This window comes from Microtus oregoni, unplaced genomic scaffold (assembly GCF_018167655.1).
Source record: "Microtus oregoni isolate MIOR12 unplaced genomic scaffold, Mior012 000027F_ref0000203, whole genome shotgun sequence".
NCBI classification, from domain to species: domain Eukaryota; kingdom Metazoa; phylum Chordata; class Mammalia; order Rodentia; family Cricetidae; genus Microtus; species Microtus oregoni.
This window is the reverse complement of record NW_024543086.1, coordinates 31979022-32004419: the sequence shown is the minus strand read 5'-3', so window position 1 is coordinate 32004419 and position 25398 is coordinate 31979022. Positions and strand designations below refer to the sequence as shown.

Here is a 25398-nt window from a genome sequence, read left to right as displayed (position 1 = left end):
TGCATGACAGAAGAGGGCACCAGATCTCATTCCAGATGGTTGTGAGCCACCATGTGGTTGCTGGGAATTGAACTCAGGACCTTTGGAAGAGCAGGCAGTGCTCTTAACCTCTGAGCCATCTCTCCAGCCCCTGTAAATACATAATTTTAAACTTTGAAACTGAGCTGGGGAGACAGCAACTGCTGCTAAGCTTGACGACCTGAGCTAGATCACTGGGACCCACACGACGGAAGGAGAGAACTACTCCCTGGATACAGAGGCCAGAGAACAACTTGTAGGCCTCAGCTCTCTCCCTCCACCACGTGAATCTCAGGAATCAAACTCAGGGCATCAGGCTTGGTGGCAGGCACCTTTACCAGCTGAGCCATCTCGACAGCTCAGAAGTATTTTTGACTGTCTCACACTCAGGAGTTAGGAGTGCTATTTGTTTCTGGACGATGAAAGCCAGAAGCATTTCTCACTGTCTTACAGTGTAAAGCTTGGCCCCTTACAACAATGTCCAGTCTTAAGCAACATAGTGCCTGCCTCCTCTTTATCTGAGAGGACACATTCCAAGACATTCTGCAGCATCCTCCAAAACATTAGACACCACCAAACCCTATATATGCTTTGTTATTCCCATGTTTGCCATGTTTTCCTATAAAGCTTAGCTTACAAACTAAAAAATTAACAATAGCCAGGTGATGGTGGTGGTGCACCCCTTTAATCGCAGCACTTAGGAGACAAAGGCAGACAGATCAGTGAGTTCAAAGCCAGCCTAGTCTACAGAGTGAGTTCCAGAACAGTCAGCACTACACAGAGAAATCCTGTCTCAAACAAACAAACAAAAAAGTTAACAATTGGGGCTGGAGAGATGGCTCAGAGGTTAAGAGCACTGGTTGCTCTTCCAGAGGTCCTGAGTTCAATTCCCAGCAACCACATGGTGGCTCACAACCATCTGTACTGAGATCTGGCGCCCTGCTCTGGCATGCGGGCATACATCGAGGCAGAATGTTGTATACATAATAAATAAATGAATCTTTAAAAAAAAAAAAGTTAACAATTACAAAATAGAATGATTATAACATTACACCATAATAAAAGTTATTTAAAATGTATAAATTGTTTATGTCTGTATTTCCCATTTAATATTTTTGGATGTTGTTTGGTCACTGGTAACTAAAACCATAAAAACAAAACCACAGACAAGTGGTCCAAGCAGAACTACTGCAGTGCCCAGTTAATAAACTGGCTTATGACCGGCATGGTCCAAGAGAATGTTCTACAAGATGATATTTTGTGATTCATGTGTCCAGAAGGGAAACTCATGAGTCGCAAGTGGCATTTGACCTGTGGCCAGTGTTAGTAGAAGAATTAATTTTTTACTTGTCCACTCTCAGCTGGTCATAGCCTGGACTACCTGACTGAGTCAAGAATCTGCAATTCTAATGACACTGTAGCCTCTGATAAGTTCTCTTTACCATGTGCCTTGTAAAATCAGTACAGACCACCACCAAGAAGGGTTGTAGGCCATGTGTGTGACTTGCTTTTCACCAATTTCCACCCCCTGTGACAAGAAATGTGCAATAACCACAGACACCTGACAGGATTCCAGGAGGGAGTGGCCTGGTTACAGTCACTTCACCCTCTAAGACTGCCTCTTCAGCCATACAACAGACATTCCTATCTGTAGACATGTCTCCTGTGCTCCTCACCCTCACAGTCTCCAACTCCATTCGAAGGCGGTTATTCTCTGACAGGAGGTCCCGGTTCCTGGTCTCAGTTTGCTGCAGCTGAGTCTCCAATTCAGCTTCATATTCCCGGCTTCCTTCCTGGAATTCTCGGAGCTCCTCCTGTGTATTTTCGGCCCTGTAGTAGGATTGCAAATAAATTTATCACAGAATGATGCTGGGTATTTGTGCTGCAGCAGCGTGTGTGGATCAAGACTTTATTCAGGCACTGTTATTCCCATTTTATGGACAAGAAGATAGGTAATTAGAGCTGAAATTGAAGCACACAACTGTAATTTTAGCATTCAGGAGGCAGAGACAAGAGGCTCAAGAATTCAAGGTTAGCCTGAACTGCAAAGTGCTAAACCCAACACACACACACACACACACACACACACACACACCACTCTTAGACATGTACACTGAAACACCAGCTTCAAATTTTAAAATGAGCCTACCCTTTTCCAATTATAGTTTATGTGTATGAGTGTCTTGTCTGCATGCCTGGTGCTCAAGGAGGTCAGAAGAAGGTATCAGATCCCCTGAAACTGGAGTTAAGGATGGTTGTGAAGCACCATCTGGGCGCTGGGAACTAAGCCTAGATCCTCTGCAAGAACAAGTGCTCTTAACCCTGAGCCATCTCAAGGCGCAGGTAAATCTTCTCCCCTACAAAAAACCTGACATCTAAGAATAGATAAAGACCCATCCAGAAACCACAATGAGATGTTAGGATGGTTAGGTTCCTCAGGTATTTGTGGTTCAAATCCCAACTCTGCCTCTCCCAGCTGTGGTCTTAGGCAGATTGTCTGCCTTCCCTAAGGCTCAAGGGCCTCTGTAGAGCAAGGTGATCCTAGTTTCTTCATGGGTCAGTAATGTCAGCTTCAGACATCATGATAGACCTATAGAAGAGGCAGCCACCATCCTCCCAGGAGGAATTAGTGAGGGGCACAGAAGTACTGACCTCTGCTTGTAGGTCATGGCCAGGTCTCTCCAATAGTTTGCTTCTTCCTCCTCTGATCCAAAAGTCTTTCCCGAGTCCTCCATGGTAGAAAGGGCAAGAGCTCACTCTCCCTGTGACATGATGTCTGGAGAAAAGTTTAGAAATCATTAGTGACTTCTGGGTAAACAGTCTTTAATTTAAAAAAAAAATTAAAGTTTAAAAGCCCTGAACTTCATATTAGATCAAATGGGGGGTGTGCTTTCTCAAAATCTAAAGCTAAATAAAAAGTAGGTCCTACCTCTAGCTACAGCCCAGGGCTTATGTATATGTTCCCACATTTACTGCCTAGTATAAGACCCTCAGTTCCAAATAAGATATTATCTATATTCCTGTTCCTCTCGATGAGACTTGTGGGGGGAAGAATATGCAAATTACATGTAAATTACTACAAAGCCCTCAGTGAGCACAGGGACAGAGCTCTGCCCAGGAGGTGACCTACAACAAATGGGTAGGTGTGCAGAGTATATACCCTGTTGAGTTTGGACATAGATGTGTCCCTGAGAAGCCACCAGCAGCACTGTGATATGCATTCCTGCAATATCTGAGAACTCAGAGTGCAAAATCCAACCTGGAAGTCAAGGCTGAGTTCCTAAGAAGTTGACCCCTGAGTACCTGTGAAATGGGAAAGTGATGAGCATTGTACTCCTGACCCAACACTCAGGAAGCAGGGGCAAGAAGGTTGCAAGTTCAAGGCCAGCCTGGGACTCTGTTTCAAAGAAAACCAGAATAGGAAAGTAGGTGGAGGAGAAAAAAGGACACTGAATACATAGTACTAGAGAAGGAGCTAGACTTGGTGGTGGTGGTGGTGGGGGGGGGGTAGGGGAGGAAGTCCAGGAAGGCTGACAGCAGGAGGGGAAAGAGTAGTGCCGATGAAAACCCAGGGGCTAAAACCCACAGGAGACTTTTCAAAGCCATTAACAAATTTACTGCCCACCGTGTGTGGTGGTAGACTCCTGTAATCCCAGCAACTGAGAAGCTGAGGCAGGAAGATGGAGAGATCCTAAGCTAACCTGGGCCACAGAGAAAGGCACCAGAAAGAGGGAAGAAAAAAAAGGAGAGAAACAGAGGACTGCTTGGCTGCCACATGGAGCCACTGGGGCACTGAGGATACTGACAGGTGGACTCTCCAACTCACAAGTTCAGCCTGGTGGTACGGCTGGCTGCGGGGGCCCAGGTGTAAAATGGGGATCTTCTGCAACGATCCAGAAAAAGAAAAAAAAAAGAAGTCAGAATAAAGGTGAAGGGAGAAGAGTCCAGGGGTCCTAAGAAAGCAACAGGAGTCTGGTGCAGTGGTGTCATTTGGGAGACCAGGAAAGGAGGTCTGCAGACCATGTCAGAGGTTTGAAATCAACCTGGACAACACAGTGAGACCTAGTAAAAGGGGGAGAGAGGGCTCAGTGGGCACGAGGACCTGTGTTTCAACCCCGACACTCATGTAAAAAGCTAGGCTATACCCCCAGTGCTGAAGGGTTGTGTGGTAGAAACAGGAGGATCCTCAGAGCATGCTGGCCAGTCAGTCTAGCCGAATCAGTGAGCTCAGATTCACTGAGAGACCATGTTTCAAAAAAGAAGGTGGAGACGGAATTGGCCCTAGTAAATCACAAAGCAAAAGCAAAACCAATACAAGACATGAGAGCTGAATGATCAAGAGAGTGCAGGGCTGAGTGTGACACTGTATAAAATTATCAAAAAAGCAAGTGGAGGGTGACCATGGCTTTAATCGCAACACTTGGGAGCAGAGGCAGATCTCTGAGTTCGAGGCCAGCTTGGTCTACAGAGCGAGTTCCAGGACAATACAGAGAAATTCAGGGATACACAGAGATACCCTGTCTCATAACAAACAAACAAACAACAGAAACGCTGAAAGGGAGAAGCAGGGACGAGAAAGGAGCCAAATATTCACACATAAATCTGCATGATGATGGTACAGTGTGCACTTACAGAAGAGAGGTCATTGTCGCAAAACACACCAAGAGTCAGTAGACCTAGCTTGTCTTCAAGCTCTTCAAGTACGGAGACATGCAAGGACATGTCCTCACCATTCTCTAACATGGAGAACTATCAGCAGACAACTGGAAAACGGTGGTGCCGTTAAATAGGAACTATATACACTGCAGTAGAAGGGCAGTCTCCTCGGCAACAGGGATAGACAGTGCCAGAGCGCTGCGAGAATCGGGCACTGCGCTAACATACTTGTACCTGACACACTTCCTTACAATGGTCTTTTTGGTAAAAAGAAACTAAAAAAAAAAAAAAAAAAAAATACAATTTACAATAAACATTGTGAACTCAAGTTTCCATAAGGGAGGAAGTCAGGCTGGCTGCACCTTGTTACAGATTCTACAAACCAAATAATGTAAAATTAAATGTTGCAGATCAGAGCCGAATTATCTTGTGCTATTTTCAGCACCTTTGAAAGCTATTCACTGCCCATCCCAGTATCTGACTTGTATCAAACCTAAAACTTGTTCTAAGCAGACCTCCAGTAGCTTCCACTGGAGGAAGTTTCCCTGCTGTGACCCTAGCACTGAATTTGGTAAACACCTTAACTTTTTACTTTATTTGTTCTGTAACCAGTAAGATCTCAAGTAACCAAGAGTAACCGAATCTGTGCTATGGGGCCACTGTCATTTATACTGGGTTCTAGAAAAACTGTATTATTCTGTTGAGGTGAGAACTGTGTTTTTGAGCTGAAAATTGGTTGCATCTGAAATTTTAAAAGGGTTACACTTGGTAGGCTAAGGATGTAGTTCAGAAATTGAGCCCTGCCTGAATGCACTCTCCGTACGGGGGGGGGGGGGGCGCTTATATTTGAATAAGAATAAAAACAGAGTAACTGTTGTTTGGAGGTCATTTTATTCTACTGATCAAGGTGCCAAGGAATCTTCCTACTGTGGTCTGAGCCCCCTCCGTGTCTTTTCAAACATTTCAAACATTTCTTTAACACCCACAGAGAGTTGGACTATATCCCAAGCTTCTCCATCCTCCGGTGCAACCCTAGTGCAGGCTGTAGAGGTTCACAGTGGGAAATGCCCTCTGAAGGAACGGGGCTTTAATCTCACTACTCACAAATTCTACGGCAGAACACACTTTGGAAGAAAAAACAATATCTACAAGATATCTACAAGAAAACAAACTGTTATCCAAGTCGAGGTAAAATATAAAAATCGGAGACCCCTACGACTTCAAAGGGGTTGGTTGGCCACAGATATTTAACTCCATATGGAACGCTGTAAAAGGAATTACTTAAATCTCAAAGCTGTTTGAATACCAGTGTGTGGGGGAGGAGTGAGTGGTGCATGCTCAGATAACCTTAGGTTTGGAGAGTAGTTTGTGTCAGACTCCCAGTTCTAAGAGGTTATCCTAGCACACAATACACAAAACAGCAGGCAGCGAAAATTACAAACCTCCTCCCTGCCTCAAAAGACTTCTTTATCAGGGAAGTTTAGGAAGGTTCCGGGTAAAAAGCAGGAGCATGCACAGCCTGGCACAAAACCGAGATGACTTGGTGAAAAGATAAAGTCGCTCCGGAGTCATCCCACGACCTCAAAAAGGTTAGAGAGCTGGGCCAACATCCAAGGTGTGGAGTAAGCACTCTCACCCTTTATCGGATAAAGTTTATCCGATCCCAAGTGATGTCTACAGAAATATGAAACGTCCGGAGGCCGAGACCCAAGAGGCACTGTGGGGGAAGTTGGACACAGGCTGGTACCCGTGCGACAGCAGTTGGGGACCCAGCGACTGTGGGATGAAGGGGCTGGCGAAGCGCCGGGCTTGAGGAAGGGAAGGGGCGGGCAGAAGAGGAACAGAGTTGGCCAGGGCGAGCGGCGGAGCTCACGGATGGAAGGAGGAAAGCTGGGGGTCAGGTTTGGGGGACGCGTCCGCCGAGTGCTGCGGACCTGGGAGGCCCTGGCCGCAACCTGGCTTCACTTACCCCGCCCGGGCGACGACGATCCCGGCTAGGCGCGGGCCAACAGGGCCCGACCGCGGTCCCAGCCCCGTCCGCACCTTGCTGCCCACGTCTCCCATTGGCTGCCGCGCTCGGGACGCGTCTGGCTCGGCCAATCAGCGCCGAGAACCGAGGTTTGGAAACTTTTTCCCCCTAGGCCGGGGCGCGTCGCCGCCAAGCTACGGTGGGGCCGGGCGGGAGGGGGCGCGGGAGGTGCGGGCTGCTGGCCCGGAAGACGAGTGTGGAGAGGGCGTGCAGGCGGCTCCGTGCACGCGGTGCCACGCACCCAGGAACACCCGCACGCCTCTCCTTTACACTGGTGGCATTTATCCGCTCTTGCTCTTGCCCAAGAAGAGACAAAGGTGCAGTTGGTCAAAGAACCCCGGGCTTTAGGAGTACCTGGTATCGGGTTTCACTTGAAAGCGCCCTACCCAAGTCCAGAAATGCTATATATACTACCGTACTGAGACAAAACTGGCATAGAAAACAACAAACTTTCGCCCAGCCCACAGGGCCCTTGTTCGTCCCACAATTTTACACCCTAAATAGAATCTTTAACAATAACTTCTTAAACAGTTTAATTTAGTGTAAAAGAACTTGTCTTTGAATTGTATCCCTCCCCCTTATTAACTGTGAGATATTGGGACAAGATATTTAATTCCTCGTGGATAAAAAGGGTTTTGCTCATGGCTACACAAGTTGTAAAACAATTGTGGGGTGCTTTGTAAATAGTAAGTACAATATGTTATTTAGTTAAACGACCATGCGTCTCAGGCACAATGCTAAGTTTTTTTGTGGGGAGATGACGGTGGCGCTGGTCTTTTGAGCCTGTCTCATATTGTCCAGACTGGCCTCTAACTTCTTGTATGGCTAACCTTGAACTTTTGATAGTCTTACCCACATCCCGAGTTAGAATTATGGGTGTGGGTGTGTGCCAACTGGAGAATTTTTTGAGGTGCTGGCGATGGAAGCATGGTTCCAGGCATGTTAGGCAGTGCTCCTCCAACTGAATTGTCTTAGCCCTCTGTTGGTTTTGTGTGTTTGTTTTTTTCATATGTGGCCTAGGCTAACCTCGAATTCCTGAGCATCTTGCCTCAGCCTTATTTTTTGCTGCGATCTTAGGCCTACCTAATTCTTGACAGTAAACAACCTAATTGTTCACTAATATATTTATTGAGTACTATTAGGTACAAGGTAATCTTACAACCCGGTGAATAAACCAAAAAAAATCTGATCTCAAAGGCTTAACACAGTAAAGATATACCCAATTTCAGATGCCAAACTTTATTGCTTGATAGACTGGTGAGTCACAGAAAAGCATAATGATCTTACATTTTGGGGCAATGCTGGTCTTGAACCTAGAGCCTTGGCCATGTTAGGCAAGCACTGTACCAGTGAGCTATATCCCAGCCTCCTGTAGTTGTTTAAAAGATGAGAAAATAAATCTACAGGAAATCCAGTAAGTTGCCAAAGGTATTTTGATTTGTAGCTAACAAAAGGAGCTTCAGACTGTGGTGTTCTTTTGGTTTTGTTGTTGTTGTGTACCCTTACAGTGTTCTGCCCACTACACAAGTAAAGCTTCCTGTCTCCTATTAGGGTGACCTGTCTCTTAATTCTTTTGTGACTCCGCCATAGTTCCTTAAAAGAACTCAAAGGCACACACAGGAACCCCAGTGCCTATATCAAACAAACTGAAGAAGTATGTTCTCATTTATTTATTAACTTATGTGTTGGATGTGCTGTCTGTGTGTATGTATACCACATGCATGCCTGATGACTGCAGAAACCAGAGGAAACTGGGTTATGGGCCTCCATGTAGGTGCTGGGAACTGAACTTGGGTCTTCTGGAAGAGTAGGTAGTGCTCTTAACAGCTGAGCCATCTTTCCAGTAGCCCCACTCCCACCCCTCCCTCAGTGGTTTTCAGGAAACAATCAAATACCAATCATCTATCAAAGTGTTAAAGTTCAACAATCAAAACTTTGGATCACCTAACTAACATGCCCAATCAAAATATACTATGGCATCCTAGCTCATTCTAACACAGACTACCCTTTTTCTCTTCTTAAAAACCACACATGCAAGGTCATTTGCTGCCGTTTTTCTGCCTATAAAGGACCTTGCTGTGAAAACAAGTGTTTGGATGTGGTTTGTGCTTAATTTGAGGTCAGGGTGGGAACCCTTGATGTACGGAGGGTGTGGTCTCCTTCTTGTGCTATGTGTGTGCAATGCCCAGGGAGGACAAAAAAGGTGTCAGATCACCCTGGACTGGACACTCAGAATGAAATAACCCATCACCACCAACACCCCATCCTTCAGAAGAGCTATTGGCTATTTTTTCAGTCCTTGGCCTAGTTTGTAGAGAAAGTAGAGTCTTTTTGGTTGTGAAGCTCTCCAGCCCCAATCTGTGTGCTTTTAAAAGTACTTATGATTCTCATTTTCTTAGGCCTTTTCTTTAGTCTACCTGAGTGACTTTATTTCTTACAATACTTATTGACCCTAGCCTACTTCTTGACTAGAAAAAAATGTCAAGGGGCTGGAGAGATGGCTTGGCGGTTAAGAGTATTGACTGCTCTTCCAGAGGTCCTGAGTTCAATTCCCAGCAACCACATGATGGCTCACAACCACCTACATTGAGATCTGGTGCCCTCTTCTGGCCTACAGGCAGGAAACTGTAGAAATAAATAAATAGAAAAAAATGTCAAGCAAAGTCAAGGAAAATGTCTTCCCTCTTTTATGTTTTGTGGCTAAAACTTGTTCAAATAATTAAACATCACAATTACTTTTTTCCCTTTTTTATATTTTTAGTTAATATTGTCAGTATTCAGAAATAGCTAGAATAAAATGGAGGCAAAAGAAACACCTACTTGTTTGAGACTTTGAAAATAAAAGCGATTTGGGCAGTGGTGGTGCATGCCTTTAATTCCAGCACTTGGGAAGCAGAGGCAGGGGGATCTCTGTGAGTTCATAGGCCAACCTGGTCTACAAGAGCTAGTTCTAGGACAGGCTCCAAAGCCACAGAGAAACCCTGTCTCAAAGAAAAACAAAAAACAAAACAAAAAAAACCCAAACCAATAAATAAATAACTAAAAGCAAAACAAACAGCAACTAGAATCCTTTTCATCAGTTTTAATTCTCCCTTGGAAAAATTCTGTCTACACACAGACACAATGTTGTTCTTAGCAGTAACAAACACCTCGGGTGTGCCTTCTGGAGAGTCTAGTAGAAATAAAGGATTCTTCAGTTACATGTCTGAACTTGCTCTCCTGATCCAGGTTTATGGAAAGCTACATGGTCTTCATCCTACTTCAAGTAGAGCAGTGAAAGCATGGCATACCTGGAGACTCGGGAAGAAAAATGTTCCTGGCAATTATGCTTCCTAATTAGTTAGCAAATTTCATTTGTTGCTGGATTTAAGGCATGCGCCACCACACCCGGCTCCCTGGCAGACTTAAGTAGAAACTATTTAAAAGTACTACGCAGCCAGCACATTCTAAACTGTGCCTACATTTAGATAATAAATTTTTAACCTAATTTGCAACAGGAAATAGTAAACAGCTGGTGATTTCAGAAATTTCCCCCTCCTGAAAACATTAAACCAGGCATTGTGGCTCACACTTTTAATGCTAGCACTTAGGAGGCAGAGTCAGGCCTGAGTTCAAGACCAGCCTGGCCTACCGAGTGAGTTCCAGGACAGCCAGTGCTACACAGAGAAACCCTGTTTCAAAAAGCGAAGAATAACGAAAAGCTCCAACTTATATTTAGGCCAAGTAAAAGTGAAGACTATGAGGCTCAGTTGGGAAGGGGAGCAAATACAGGGCATGGTTTAACCATTTAAAACAGAAAGTGTTGGGGCTGGAGAGGTGGCTTAGCGGTTAAGAGCACTTACTGCTCTTTCCAGTTGATCCTGGTTCATATTCTCAGCACCCATATGGTAGTTCACAATTTGGTTTTACCAAGTTTTTATAACTTTCATGTCTTCTTTTTCGTTCCCAACCTGTCACCCAAAAAAGTGTTCATTTGAAACAAAGCACCAGGTTTATCCGAATGAAAAGTTTGCCAGACGAGACAAATGCCTCTACTCCTAGCACTGAGAAGGCAAGGGAACCTGACATCGAGGCCAGCTTGGTCTAAATGGCAAGTTCCAGGCCAACCATTTTATACAAGTGAGATGCTATCTCCAAAAAGAAAAAAAAAAAGGGTAGGTCATCATGTACTCTTTATCGTTGGTGACAATATTCGGCAGTCTTGGCATGCAGTTTATTGACACCAGTTGGACGGACACTCGGTAGGAAGGATCTTGCTGGAGCTCATTTAACAGGTTTTACTGTTCTTTCCCCAGTCGCCACTAGGTTGCACTAAAAGATGTGTTCCGCAACACACACAATTTAATTAGTAAAAATAAAACAGGACTATCACGTGACGAGCCAGAACGTTAGAAAAGCCACCACAACGCTGTATTTCACAGAACTCTTGTCTCCTTCGTCTTACCCTTCAAGACCTTAAGAGCTGGACCCTAGCAAACCCCATTTGGCAGACTCTTCTCATCTCCATCACGTAAGTTTCCCAATTCTTCGCCTGGAGGCTCCATTCGACCTGGCATCATCAAGCCAGCGGGGAGGACTCCTAAACTAGGTGTTCGTGATAAAAAAAAACCGGAGCCGTCCTGGGGAAAGACCCTATTTAGAGGTTTATCGGGAGGGGACTGAGCCTGACGAGGCTTCAGGGCCGCGAGGCCCCGCCCCCCCCAATTCCCATCGTGCCTCGCGCGAAGAAGACGGGAGCCGAGGGCGGGGCGGAAGAAAAGGGGCGAGACGAGGGAAGAGGTGGAGCTAAACCGAGGAATGGAAAAACAGGAGGGGGGGAATGGGCGGGGCTAGAGAAGCAAGGAACAGGGCTAGACGGAGACGGGGCGGGAATGGGCGGGGCAGGGGCGTGGTTATAGGAGCGGAGCAGAGGAAGGACGTGGTAATTGGAAGACGGGGGGGGGGGGGGGGGGGAGGGGAACGGAAAAGGGGCGGGGCTAGTAATCAAGAAGCGTATGGGTTTTGCGACAGAGGAGGGGCGAAGCGGAAGCGGAAGTGGAGGGTGCGCTTGGCGGCGGCGGCGGGAGCTGCGGAGTCGGGAATCAAAACAAAGGGCCTGGGGGGCGGGAGGGGAAGGCGGCGGGGTCGGAATGTGAGCGGAGAAGGAGCTGGCGGCTGAGGTGAGTCCTCTGTCAGTTCCGGGACTCTACTTGGGCGCTCGGGTTGTTCGGCCAGCAGCGCAGCTGGCCCGGGAACAGCGCTCTTTTCCCCAGACTGATGCTGCTGGGGTCCGGGACCCGCCAAAGGAACCGCGCGAAAAGATCGGTCTCCCAAACCATCCCGATGTCTTCCGGGCTTTCTGTTCCCCGCCTGCGCCCGCTTCCCTGCTCGCTCCCCGGCCCTCCAGGTGTCAGCAACAACCTTTGCAGGCTGTGCAAAGTTAGAAAGTTGAGAGAAAAGGGATAGTGATGGAGTTGGGTCCCTTAGCTTGTTTGCTTTTTGTGTTTTGCAGCCCTCCAGAGCGGTCCGTCTCCTTAGCAGCCTCTTTGGATTCAGCTTCAGTATCAGCCACTCCTCCCGTTAATTCTAGCACGAACGTGTTGGCCTTTAGAGTTCGCCAAACACTCTTTTGGTGTAACGAAGAGCTTTCTAGTTGTACTTGCCGTATCTTTTGGACTTTCCAGGATCCTCCTGTTTTGTATAGAAGGAAACGGTCAGCTAAATGGTCTTCCTTCACATTTAGTGAGCTCTACATTTGTCCAGCGGTCATTTGTTAATAATTTGCGAGGCACAGTGGAGTGCTAGGTTCAGGGGATACAGCAGTGAATAAGAAAATAGCAGTTAATATCGTCGTGGAATTTATATTCTAATGGAGGAGAAAAATAATAAAACACCAAATAAATAATGTCATTTTAGATAAAAGGTAGAAAAACAAAATACACAGAACCGGTAAAATGGATTAGCACAGTATGGGAGTTTGTGGCAGGGGGAGGCCATTTAAGAAATAATTCATCTCTTGTCACCAAACCACAAACCTTGGGTTAAAAAGGATGAGTTGCCCATAGCTACACAAATGGGGAGGTGGCCTTGGGGCCCAGTATGCATGAAGTGCGTTCTCAGCCTGTGTCTAAGTTGCTCAAAGACAAAGAGAGTGGCAGAAGGGAAGACTCTCACATCAAAGCTTCCTTTGGCTAGCTCAGATGCCTAATGGAACTAGGAATATCTGGGCAAATTTTAGAGTACAGGTCACTAATATTTTTCCTTATATTTATTTGTACTGAGAGTAATCTATATATATCCTTTTATGTTGTGGAATATTAGTTGAAGATGTGTTTCATTTGTTTATGCTGTGGAACATTTGTTTAATGATGCAAAGATATGATGCATTCTTTTATGTTGCATTTGTTTAACTCTGTGAAGCTGTGTTACTTTACCTGTCTGAAACACCTGATTGGTCTAAAAGAGAGCTGAATGGCCAATAGAAAGAAAGGAGAAAGGAAAGGTGGGGCTGGCAGACAGAATAAATAGGAAGAGAAATCTGGGGAGGGAGGCTGAAGGTGCAAGAGAACGAGAGGAGGACTTCAGGGGCCAGCTATACAGCAAGCCACAGAGTAAGAAGTAAAGAAATGATATACAGAAATAGAGGTAGGTAAAGGTCAAAAGGTATAGACTGGATAATTTAAGAAAAGCTGGCTAGAAATAAGCCAGGCTAAGGCCGGGCATTCATAAGAAAGAATAAGATTCCATGTGTTTATTTGGGAGCTGGGTGGCAAGCCCCCAAAGTAAGAGTTAAAAAAAGTACTAACACCTATATATATTAATTTTAAACTTTTTTTGACACAAAGTCTATGTAGCCCAGGCTGCTCTTCAATTTGCCAATATCTTCCTGTCTCTGCCTCCTGAGTGTTGGAAGTGTAGATGTATGCCAGTACTACTGATTCTTTGACTGAGCATGTTGATGGCACCTTGGTGTAGTAGTAGAAAGAGGTAGGTGAGCCTTTTGACCTTAAGCTAGCTATGAAAGTATTAAGTTGTTTCTCAGTGAATTGTTAGAAGTTGTAGTTCACTTGGCTTTGAAAAGGTCTGAGCATGCTGAAATTATGAACAATATGAGCATCAGAAGTTCTTATGAATAAGAGAGGAGTTTTTGGATGATATACATCTTGGGTTTTTTGTTTGTTTGGTTTTGGTTTTTCCAGATAGGGTTGGTTTGTCTGTGTAGCCTTGGCTGTAGAGATGGCTCTGTAGACCAGGCTGGCCTTGAACTCAGAGAGATCTGCCTGCCTCTGCCTCAGAAGTCCTGGGATTGAAGGTGTGCATCACCACCACCTGGCACAACCTGGATTTAGTAATAAAAACACGTATTATAATTCAAACAATGATAGCAGTTAACTTTGTCTCCAAATTATTTTCAACTGTGTACTAGGTTAATTCTGCTAATTCTGTCATTCAACAAATAATTATTTTGTGATTACCATAGAATAGGCCTCGGACTGGCACAAGATACAGTGGTGAAAATGGGCAGTGTGTGCATTTTTAATTCATTTTCTATAATGCTGTGGCAGATAGAGACAGTGCACAAAGAAACATCTTTTTCTTTCTACTTTCTCTTCCTTCTTTTTTCCCTCCCTCCCCCTCTTTTTGTCTGGGATTGAATCCAGAACCTTCCATATGCCACTAAGTTCCACACCCCCCCCCCCCCCAGCCTACAAACAGAAACTTAAATTTTATAGTTTCAGCACACTGGCTAAATAGTAAATATAAGAATATTGGGCTTTGCAACCAGATTATGCGGCAAAGACTCAAGTCTCAATTATAGTTCAAGTCAACCATAGATAATATTTAAATGAAGGCATATAGTTGTGCCCTAGTAAAACTTTATGGATACTAAAGTTTGAATTTCGTGTTTAAGAACACTTTCTGAGGAATTTAAAATATCCAAAATATATTTTTAGTTCACAGAACATTTAAATACAGGTGTGTAATCTCAGCATTTAAAAGACTGAGGTAAAAAAAAAAAGTTGTTAAAAGTTTGAGGCCAGCCTTCAAGATTACAGAATCATATCCTGTCCAAGAATCACTAGGTAGACATATACAAACATACACATGCATATAGGCAGCAGGCTGGCTTTGGCTGGCAGACCATAGTTTAGTTCTTTATGTGATCAGTCCACCCAGACTTGACATACATTTTGAACCATTCTCCCCTCACCCTGTCACAAAGATGTAAAATCTCTTAGAAGCGTCTTATCAGAGATACAGCTGAAAGAAATTATTTTCTACATGCACAGATGAAATTTCTGCTAATCACTGAAAATGGCTACTGTGGTGAGGACTTAGAGTAAGGTTTGGTTGTTCTTACCATTGCTAGCTTCATCTCTGTCCGATAAATGTGCATGGGCCTTGCCTTTGTGTACAAGGACCCTGAGTGTAGTCGTGTAGGGGTCAAGTACATCTGTGAGTTGTATCTTTCTTAATTGCTGGATGTTTGGCCACCCAGTCTGTTACATTGCATTTTCATTATAAACAAACCAAAAAATCGATTGGATGGCTTCTCTGGTACAATAGAATTCAAAGTCCTCTGAAGGTCATTTAACTTGTCCTTTCTTTGCTCATACCAGGGGCATAGGAAAGTTAATACTGTGTTTTTTCTTTTTCTTTTTTTAAATATTTATTATGTATACAATATTCTTTCTGTGTGTATGCTTGCAGGCCAGAAAGGGGCACCAGACTTCAGATGGTTGTGAGCCACCATGTGGTTGCTGGGAATTGAACTCAGGACCTTTGGAAGAGCAGGCAGTGCTCTTAACCGCTGAGCCATCTCTCCAGCCCTGTGTTTTTTCTTTTTACTTACATTAGGTTCTCCTTACTGCTAACGTCTCTGCTTTCCTATAAGGAAGAGATAGGAAAATTAAGAAAAACTCTAGGCCAGGTATGATGGTCCACACCTTAATCCCAATACTAGGGAGGCAGAGGCAGGCAGGTAGATCTCTTGAGTTCAAGTCCAGCCTAAACTACATAGTTTAGGGACAGTCAGTGCTGCATGGAGGAGCATTGTCTTGAAAAAACAAAACAAATAGAGAAAAACTATAGAAAAAGTCTGCTTAGAGCCTAGAGGCTTATTTTGGCTGAGTGAAGAGGGGGAGTTCTACCAAGAGATGTGCAGAGGCCATGATTTGTCTCTGCCCTTCAAGCATGGCTGTGTCTTAAAAATAAGCAAATCTATAATCCATCTTCATATGTGAAGCTCTAGTGACTGAGGAGGTGGCTCAGTAGGTAAAGTGCTTGTTGCACAGGCATGAAGGCCTCAGCACCTCTGTTTTTAAAAGCTGGGTGAGGTAATAATATGTGCTTGTAATCCCAGAGCTGGGGAGGGAGAGACAGGAGGATCTCCGTGCTCGCTGGACAGCCAGTCTAGCCAATGAGAACCCCTGTCCTAAAAAAAGGAGGAGGAAGAAGAAAAGGTAGTAGATTAGGGAAAACCCAAGACTGAGCTCTGACCTATACACACATATAAGAGGGTCCCTTTGCCCTCCCTAATTTGCACACACAGAAAAAAAAAACTGGGATATGAGGAATGGCAGATAATAAATGGTTTGTGTGGTATATGTACATGTTCATGTAGGAGTGTATGCAGTTGCACATATGTAGATATATGTATAGAGTTGTATGCTGGGTATCTTCCTCATCGTTCTCTATTTAATTTTTTTTTAAAGATTTATTTATTATGTATACAGCGTTTTCCCTACATATATGCTGCAGACCAGAAGAGGGCACCAGATCTCATTACAGATGGTTGTGAGCCACCATGTGGTTGCTGGGAATTGAACTCAGGACCTCTGGAAGAGCAGTCAGTGCTCTTAACCTCTGAGCCATCTCTCCAGCCCCTCTATTTAATTTTTTAAAAAAGATTTGTTTGTGTATTTTATGTATATGAGTGCCCTATTCGTATGTACCTGTATACCAGGAAAGGGCATCAAATCCCATTATGGATGATTATCAGCCACCATATGGTTGCTGGGAATTGAATTCAGAACCTCTGGAAGAACTGCTGAGCCATCTTTCTAGCCCCCCTTTATTTAATTTTTTAAAAATTACATTTATTCATTTTGTGTGTGTATGTGTATATATGCATACATACCATAGCATAAATGTGGAGGTTTGAAGATAGCTGTGGGGAACTAAGGTTGGCAGGTTTGGAGGCAATCAATCACCTTTACTGATCCCTGTCACTGGCCCCTCTACCTTATTTTTTGAGGTAGTCTCAGTGAATCTGGAGTTGACTGATTTTTGCTGGGCAGAGTAGCCATTGAACTCTAGGGATCTGCCTGTTTCTGCCTCTCCCGTGCTGGAGTTATAGCTGTATGCCTGTCTTTTGTAAGAGTGAGATCTGAATTCACATCCTTGTGTAGCAAATACTTTTCTTAGCTATCTCCCAGACTCAGATCATAGATTTTATTTCTAAATCAATTTGTTTTGTTTTGTTTGTTTTTTGAGACAGTGTTTCTCTGTGTAACAGCCCTAGCAGTCCTGGAACTAGCTTTGTAGATGTCTCAGGCTGGCCTTGAACTCACAGAGATCCATCTGCCTCTGCTTCCTGACTGCTGGGATCAAAGGTGTGCGCCACCACTCTAAATCAAATTTAAATAGATAGAATCAACCAAGTTTACCAAATTTTAGTATCCTGTAGTGAGCTGTGATATCCATGCTGCCTTTGTTCTTTAAGGTCTGAACGTGAAAGCCATTGTATCGTGAATACAGCTGTGATCTCATATATTAACATTATAAAATGTGTGCTTGTGTAAGAAGTAACATAGATATTGACTTAAGCACTTCCTGGTTTTGTGTGTCAACTTGACACAAGCCAAAGTCATCAGAGGAAATAGCCTTAGCTGAGGAAATGCCTCTGTGAGATCCACCTGTAAGGCATTTTCTCATTTAGTGATCAGTGGTGGAGGGCCCAGCCCATGGTGGGTGGTTCCTTCACTGGGCTGCTGGTTCTGGGTTCTATAAGAAGGTAGGCTAAGCAAGCCATGGGAAGCAAGCCAGTAAGCAGCTCTCCTCTATGGCCTGCACATCAGTTCCTACCTCTGGAATCCTGCCTTGTTTAAGTTCCTGTCCTGATTTATTTCAGCAATGAACAGCAATGCTGAAGTGTAAACATTGCTTTTACTATGCAAGCTTTAGAATTTGGGGCTTTAATAAGAAACCAAATTTCCTCCCTAACTTGACTTTTGGTCATGGTATTTTGTCACAGCAATAGAAACCCTAACTAAGACAACTTTTTTTAACAGGGTGGAAGAATGACGGAAAAGAAAGATGAAAGAATGTTGAACCACATTGTCTGGCTATGTGATGGAAGGGAACAGAACTGAGAACCCTTGCAGCAGAACACTTGGATGGCTTCACCAAGATAAGGATGCTAAGCCTTGGCTTTGGAAATTCTCTGGTTGCTTTTCTCGTCCGGATCAAACGTTGCCTCTTAATCCCCAAACGGTAACTATGTTCAAGATGTAGCACGTTGTGAATAGATGATGGGTACAGGTGACTGGGGCAGTCTCTCTCCTGCCTGTATAACCTATGCACTATTATGCACCATATCTGCACATTTTTATGATCACCTGCTCAACTCTGTATTCTCTCTGGGTAACAGAGGTTTTAATCATTTAAAATTGGGAGAAATTTGGTTTCTTCTTTTGTTTTTTTTGAGAGCGGTTTTCTCTGTAGCTTTGGAGCCTGTCCTAGAACTAGCTCTTGTAGACCAGGTTGACCTTGAACTCACAGAGATCCACCTGCCTCTGCCTCCTGAGTGCTGGGATTAAAGGCTTGCGCCACCACCGCCCGGCTGGAAATTTGGTTTCTTATTAAAGCCCCAAATTCTAAAGCTTGCTGTATCGGCAGTAAATAAATGCAAAGGCAGACATTAAAGTATATATATATATATATATATATATATAGTTTTAATATTTAAACAAACTTACAGAACCGAGGTTCCAGCGTGGAGCCATTTTCCCAGGAGGCAGGAAAACAAAAGGGAGCGCACAGCCTCCTGGGCACTCAATTTATCAGTCAACAATCACCCGAGGCAAACCCGCCCTAAAGGGGCTGGCTTAACCCTACAGCTTGCATATTAAAAACAATGAAAAATTTAAAATAAATTGTATTTATAGCTTTCTTAAGTGGATTTGGCCTATGGCCTTGGTGGTAAGTTTTTCTTATATAGTCCAGGCTGGCTTTGAATTTGTGATCCTTCTGCCTTGGCCTCCCAAGTGCAGAGTTACAGACAGGTGTGAGACCATTGCCCCTGACTCACCCTCGGGTTTTAAGTCTTGTAAATTAGAAAAGATTGACAATACCTTTTGTTCAGGATTTCTTGTAGGTGTTAAGTATATTCTTTCTTTTCATTTTTAGTGGTGCTGGCTGGGTTTTGAACTGACAGTAGATAGTTGTAATCATTGTGTCTTTTCATTGGCCACAGTATAAAGACTCCATGAAGGCTTCAGCGTTTCCTCGGTGCTCTCAGCAGCACAGCCGGGTCACTTTGGGCAGGTGGCTAGCCTCATCCATGGGGTTTGGAATATCACTCTCCTTGAAGGAGAACCCCAGTAAACCCTTTACTCACCACCTACAGGAGTAAATAAAGGAAGCTGCTTGCTTATAAGCCCCCTTCCTTGAGTGCTGTGACATCTTTGCATATCCCAGTTTTCTTTAGACAGCTCTTTGAAGCAAGAGAAAGTTATAATCCCTGAGGTATGAGTGGTTAACCTGGCTTGCTGAGCCATCTTAAGATTTTGACAGAAATAGCATTAGTCTTAGTTGTATGTTTCTCTATTCCCTTCCTGCAAGACCTCTAAAGATTGTCCCTGGTCTTAGCTGGATGCTGTTATATTAGTTCAGTTATGATTGAGTGATGTAAAAAGAGTTGGGTTTGGAGAGATGGTTCAGAGGTTAAGAGCACTGGCTGTTCTTCCAGAGGTCCAGAATTCAATTCCCAGTAACCACATGGTGACTCACAACCATCTATAATGAGATCTGGTGCCCTCTTGTGGTGTCAGGTGTACAGGCAGGAGGAACATTGTATACATAATAAATAAATAAATCTTTAAAAAAAAGTTGAATTTTACTTATTTAAAAAAAAGAACATTGTTTTCTATTTTTTTAACACAGTAGTATATGAGAGAAAAAATACAGTAGTCTCCAAAAATTGACTTGTGTTTTGATCTCTCCTCAGAAAGAGTACATGGAGAACAAGAAAGCTGCTGTGGAGTTAAAGGATATACCATCTCCTCTTCATGTTGGCTCTAAACTCTTCCCAGCAGTCCCACTTCCTGATATTCATTCCCTTCAGCAACCAAAAGTACAGCTCTCAGCTGTTCCCAAAGTAAGCTGCTGTGTTCATTGCCCTAATGAACCCCCCACTTCACCCATGCGTTTTGGTGGTGGTGGTGGTGGCAGTAGTGGAAGCTCTGGGAGCTTGATTCACACGGGCTCACTCTTAGACTCACCGAGCACCAGGACAGTCACGTGTCAAGTAGGGTCAGGGTTTGCTTTCCAGTCTGTGTCTTCACTGCAGAATGCCTCTGCTAGGAACAACTTGGTGGGCCTTGCGAGTGACTTTCCCAGCATGTGTGTAGAGAGTAGCCTACCTTCCTGCAAGCATCTACCATGTTGTGGGAAACTCCATGTTCAGTCATGTCATAGTAACATACACAAGCTGCATCAGTTCCCGGCTCTCCAGGGCTGCACCTCTGCTGGCTGTTTCCCCTGTTCTGATTTCCCGAGTGGGGCTCGTGGGCGTTTGGAAGATCGCCTTTCCCAGTCAGAGCTTACACCTCACTTGTGCACCAACTCTCTTCACCTAAATGTGGCACCTCCAGTCTGTTTAAAGGGCTCACTTTACTGTGAAGACTGTCTAAACAAGGTATGTATCTTTTATTCTTTATGTTGGGGCCAGATAATGAGGTTTGAGGTTCTATTTAGAAATGGCTTTATCTTGCCATGTCTTTACTGTGCATAGGGTTGAAGAATCTTATGATGTAGATCACGCTCCATTCGTCTGATACTGAAAGATGCAAAGGGTAAAATGGGAGAGCATCCAGAAAAGTGCAGTGGAGTTAGGTGTGCAGCTTGTGCCTTTAGAGCCTCTGCTCACGAGAAAGCCGTGTCCTGCAGGACAGCTTCGTTTGCAGAGTCTGTTATCTGTTTCATTTTCTCTAGGACAGAGTTGGTCGAGTTCTTATAACCTAAACTCAGCTTATACACTCACCCTTTCATGGCAGAACAGTAACTATACATTGTTTCTTTGTAATATGAGGAACGTGAAACTTGGTCTCTTTCACACAAATGTTCAAAGGAAGGTTTTTCTGCCATTTATGGGAGCTGCATCCAAGGTCTCCTTCATAGCATATGCATGTCCAGGTTGAAAGGACTCAGTATTTGAACAGGTCTCTGATCATTTCAAGTTGCTTTTCAGTTGAGACTAGATTGGTAGCTGGTAGTTCTGATAAAGATTATTTGAAAATACAATTTATCAGAGGCTATTGGGTAGGAGGATAAAAAGCTTAGGATGGTGTTTTCAGTTATATATGAATCTGAGTTCTTTATTGATGTGCCTAAAACTTCTTCCTTTATAAAACAGCCAGGAAGAAATAGTATAGTTGATGCTGCTAAAATCTGGCCGAATATACCACCTCCAAGTACTCAGTCTGCACCTGGAGCTATCCCTCTGTGTAATGGCTGTGGAACAAGAGGGATGGAGAAGGAGACCTCACTGTTGGCAACCAGTCTAGGCAAAGCTGCTTCAAAATTTGGTAAATGATGTAACATAAAAGAGTGCATTTAAGTTGTCTTTTTTTCCAACGTTTATTTCTATTTTATGTGTATGAGTGTTTTGTATGCATGTATGTAAGTGTACTTATGTGTGCGTGGTGTTTGTAGAGGCCAGAAGAGGGCACTGGACCCCCTGGAAGTGGAGTTACTGAAGGTTGTCAGCCGTCATGTGTATGCTAGGAACTGAATGAACCCTTGTCCTCTGCAAGAGCAGCAAAGTGTTTTGACTGCTGAGCCATCTATAGCTTCCATTTGAGTTCTTTTCAATATCTGACACAAATGTATTTGCTTGCCTATAAAAATTTCCTTGTGATACTAGGGGTGCATTTGCATTTCGAAGCGTATGTGAGTCCTCTTTTCCCTCCCTTGGCAAGAGTGTTTGTGATTATAGGCCTTTATGTTAAACCGATGCTGTTTGAGACCAGAATATGTATAGGAAGAGGAATGTATTGGAGAGATTAAGTGCTGTAGGAGACTTGGACTCACTTAGGTTTGTGTTTAATGTTTTTGAGACGGTCTTTCTATGTAGCCCTGGCTGTTCTGGAACCTTCTGTATAGACTATCCTTGTCTCTAACTCACAGATGTTCACCTGCTTCTGCTCCTGAGTGCTGGGATTAAAGGTTTGCACCACCATGCTTGAACTCAGTTTAGGGTCTTAATAATCCCTAGACATATTTAGTATTTAGAAAAATTTAGTAGTAGCTGATTATTAATAGTATTTGAAACCTTAGAGTTTGAAATCAAAATTATTTCCTTAAAAATTAGTTACTGTGATATTTTATCATCCAAATACATCTCTGAAAGGTTAAAACAGATGTTAATGACATATTAGAGTAGATTAAGGTGAGAATTGGTGCCATTTTCACTTTGGTGGTCTCTTTAATGTTCTTTCATACTCAGCAGGCAGACAAGCCTGCGCTGAGGTAGAGGCAGGGCAAGGGTCCCCAGCATCCACTCAGTTTCTGGTTATCATTGCAGAAGCACCGTGGGGCAGCAGGAAGTGAAGCCGCACTGTTAATACAGATTTGTTTTGGCACCACTTATTTTTTATTATTTTTTTTCAAAATGATTCTTGATTCTTTTTTTTTTAAATATTTATTTATTTATTATGTATACAATATTCTGTTCGTGTGTATGTCTGCAGGCCAGAAGAGGGCACCAGACCTCATTACAGATGGTTGTGAGCCACCATGTGGTTGCTGGGAATTGAACTCAGGACCTTTGGAAGAGCAGGCAATGCTTTTAACCACTGAGCCATCTCTCCAGCCCCACTTTTTATTTTTTTATTGTTTTTATTGAGCTATATATTTTTCTCCACTCCCCTTTCTCTCTCTCCCCTCCCCTTTTACTCTCTCCCATGGTCCCCATGCTCCCAATTTACTCAGGAGATCTTGTCTTTTTCTATAGATTATATCTATGTATGTCTCTCTTAGGGTCTTCATTGTGGTCTAAGTTCTCTGGTATTGTGATTTGTGGGCTGGTTTTTCTTTGCTTTATGTCTAAAAGCCAGTTATGAGTGAGTTCATATGATATTTGTCTTTCTGAGTCTGGGTTACCTCACTCAATATGATGTTTTCTAACTCCATCCATTTTCCTGCAAAATTCAAGCTGTCGTTATTTTTTTCTGCTGTGTAGTATTCCATTGTGTACCATATTTTCCTTATCCATTCTTCAGTCTAGGGGCATCTAGGTTGTTTCCAGGTTCTGGCTATGACAAACAATGCTGCTATGAACATAGTTGAGCACATGTCCTTGTGGCACAATTGAGCATCCTTTGGATATATACCCAAAAGTGGTATTACTGGGTCTTGAGGAAAGTTGTTTCCTAATTTTCTGAGAAATCGCCACACTGATATCCAAAGGGGCTGTATCAGTTTGCACTCCCACCAGCAATGGAGGAGTGTCCCCTTTACCCCACAACCTCTCCAGCATAAGTTGTCATCAGTGTTTTTGACCTTGGCCATTTTTACAGGTGTAAGATGGAATCTCAGAGTTGCTTTGATTTGCATTTCTCTGATGGCTAAGGGTGTTGAGCATTTCCTTAAGTGTATTTCAGCCATTTTAGATTCCTCTGTTGAGACTTCTCTGTTTAAGTTTGTACCCAATTTTTTTTTATTGGATTATTTGTTCTTTTGATAACCAATTTCTTGAGTTCTTTGTATATTTTGCTCTGTCTGATGTGGAGTTGGTGAAGATCGTCTCAGTTTTAGGAGGTCCCAGTTATTGTTTCTGTCGGTGTCTGTAGTTTTGTTGTTACTGAAAGTAGGAGTGGCCAGGCAGTGGTGGTGCACACCTTTAATTCCAGCACTCAGAAGGCAGAGATAGACTGATCTCTGAGTTCGAGGCCAGCCTGGTTTAAAATCAAGTTCCGGACAGCCAAGGCTGCCCAAAGAAACCCTGTCTCAGAAGAAAAAAAGTAGAAATGATCTCAGTATGTCGCTGGACATTGTGGTTACTTCTTAGGCTGGTCAGTGGGAAGTTGTTATCCTTAAACTTAATGTTCTGCTGTTTAGAATGATCGGTAGTTACCTATTGTGTTTTAGCTCACTGTTTTCTTTTTCACTATGTGTAACTGGAAGTATTAATATTTCTTAAGGGTCACCAGAAGTTGCAGTCGCTGGACAGGTGCTGGAGACCCTACCCCCCATTGGCGTTTTCTGGGATATTGAAAATTGCTCAGTCCCCTCTGGCCGGTCAGCAACGACTGTTGTACAGAGAATCCGTGAGAAGTTTTTTAGAGGACACAGAGAAGCAGAGTTTATCTGTGTGTGTGACATCAGTAAAGAAAACAAGGAAGTTATTCAGGAACTAAATAATTGCCAGGTAAAATTATGTATATATGTATGTATGTATGCATGTATGTTAGGAATTGCAATCTTTAGAGTGGTGGCTCTTTGCTTAAGAGCACTGACTGCTTCTCCAGAGGTCCTGAGTCCAATTCCCGGCAACCATAGCGGTTCACAACCATCCATAATGAGATCTGGTGCCTTCTGGCATGCTGGTGTACATGTAGACAGAGCACTCATATATGTTCTTACATAAATCTCAAAAAAAATAAAAAGAATTATAATCTAAAAAAGAAGGCAGAAGAGGAGAAAAGAGGAGGAAGGAGAAGAAAGACTTGTAGTCTGCTGAGGGCTGAAGCAGTAACTGCTCTTCTAGAGGATTAGAGTTCAGTTCCCAGAACCCACATGGTGGCTAACAGGCATCCGTAACTGCAGTTCCAGGCATCTGACACCCTCTCTGGTCTCTGCAGGTGACAAGCACGTATGTGGTATACAGACATACCTGCAGGCAAAGCATCCACTCACATAATTTTTTGTAAAGATTTATTTTTTTATATACAGTGTTTTTCTTACATGTTTGCCTGCAGGCCAGAAGAGGGCACCAGATCTCATTACAGATGGTTGTGAGCCATCATGTGGTTGCTGGGAATTGAATTCAACCTTTGGAAGAGCAGGCAGCACTCTTAACTGCTGAGCCATCTCTCCTGTCTCCCCTTCCCCCCATTTTTAAAGGCAGTGTTTATCTGTGTCGCCCAGGTTAGCCTGGAACTTTCTCTGTAGACCAGGCTTTAACTCACAGAGATCCTCCTGCCTTTGCCTCTTGAGTGCTGGGATTAAAGGCGTGTGTCATCACAGTTGGCCTGATTACTTGGAGTGTTTTGTTTAAAATTCCAATTTCAGATTGGTTTAGTGATATTATTGTTTTTATGCTGTTTTCAAATGAGAGAAAGCCACACAATTTTTCCTAGAATGCTGAAATTTAAACATTTGATCTTTCAGTAAGTTGTTTGTACCTTGGTGTGCTGTAGTGGCTGTGTGCTGTCTGTGTCAGCCCACATCTATACAGAATGGATGTGGTATTTCCAATTTACAGATGAAAT

General features: G+C 43.6%; 2 protein-coding genes across 8 annotated transcripts in view; one reads left to right on the top strand and one right to left on the bottom strand.

Annotated features, from left to right (window-relative positions):
• Positions 1–11393, bottom strand: part of Nde1 (nudE neurodevelopment protein 1) — a 29842-nt gene extending 18449 nt beyond the window's left edge. For 4 of the 6 annotated variants that reach the window (XM_041676624.1, XM_041676626.1, XM_041676625.1 and 1 more), the window contains exons 1-3: positions 6644–6770; positions 2671–2794; positions 1695–1848 (exon numbers count right to left, since the gene is read on the bottom strand). In XM_041676624.1, coding sequence (XP_041532558.1) covers positions 1695–1848; positions 2671–2753 — 237 coding nt within the window. In that variant the 5' untranslated portion in view covers positions 2754–2794; positions 6644–6770. Of the gene's footprint in view, positions 1–1694; positions 1849–2670; positions 2795–6643; positions 6771–10545; positions 10634–11147 lie in introns of those variants that run through there. The other 2 variants (XM_041676622.1, XM_041676623.1) reach the window with 2 other exon arrangements.
• Positions 11394–11726: 333 nt separating this feature from the next.
• Marf1 (meiosis regulator and mRNA stability factor 1) overlaps positions 11727–25398 on the top strand; it is a 55614-nt gene continuing 41942 nt past the window's right edge. Inside the window, exons 1-5 of one of the 2 annotated variants that reach the window (XM_041675982.1) lie at positions 11727–11862; positions 17977–18178; positions 19914–20603; positions 21321–21492; positions 24118–24335. In XM_041675982.1, the coding sequence (XP_041531916.1) occupies positions 18038–18178; positions 19914–20603; positions 21321–21492; positions 24118–24335 (1221 nt within the window). In that variant the 5' untranslated portion in view covers positions 11727–11862; positions 17977–18037. Of the gene's footprint in view, positions 11863–17976; positions 18179–19913; positions 20604–21320; positions 21493–24108; positions 24336–25398 lie in introns of both variants that reach the window. The other variant, XM_041675981.1, reaches the window with a different exon arrangement.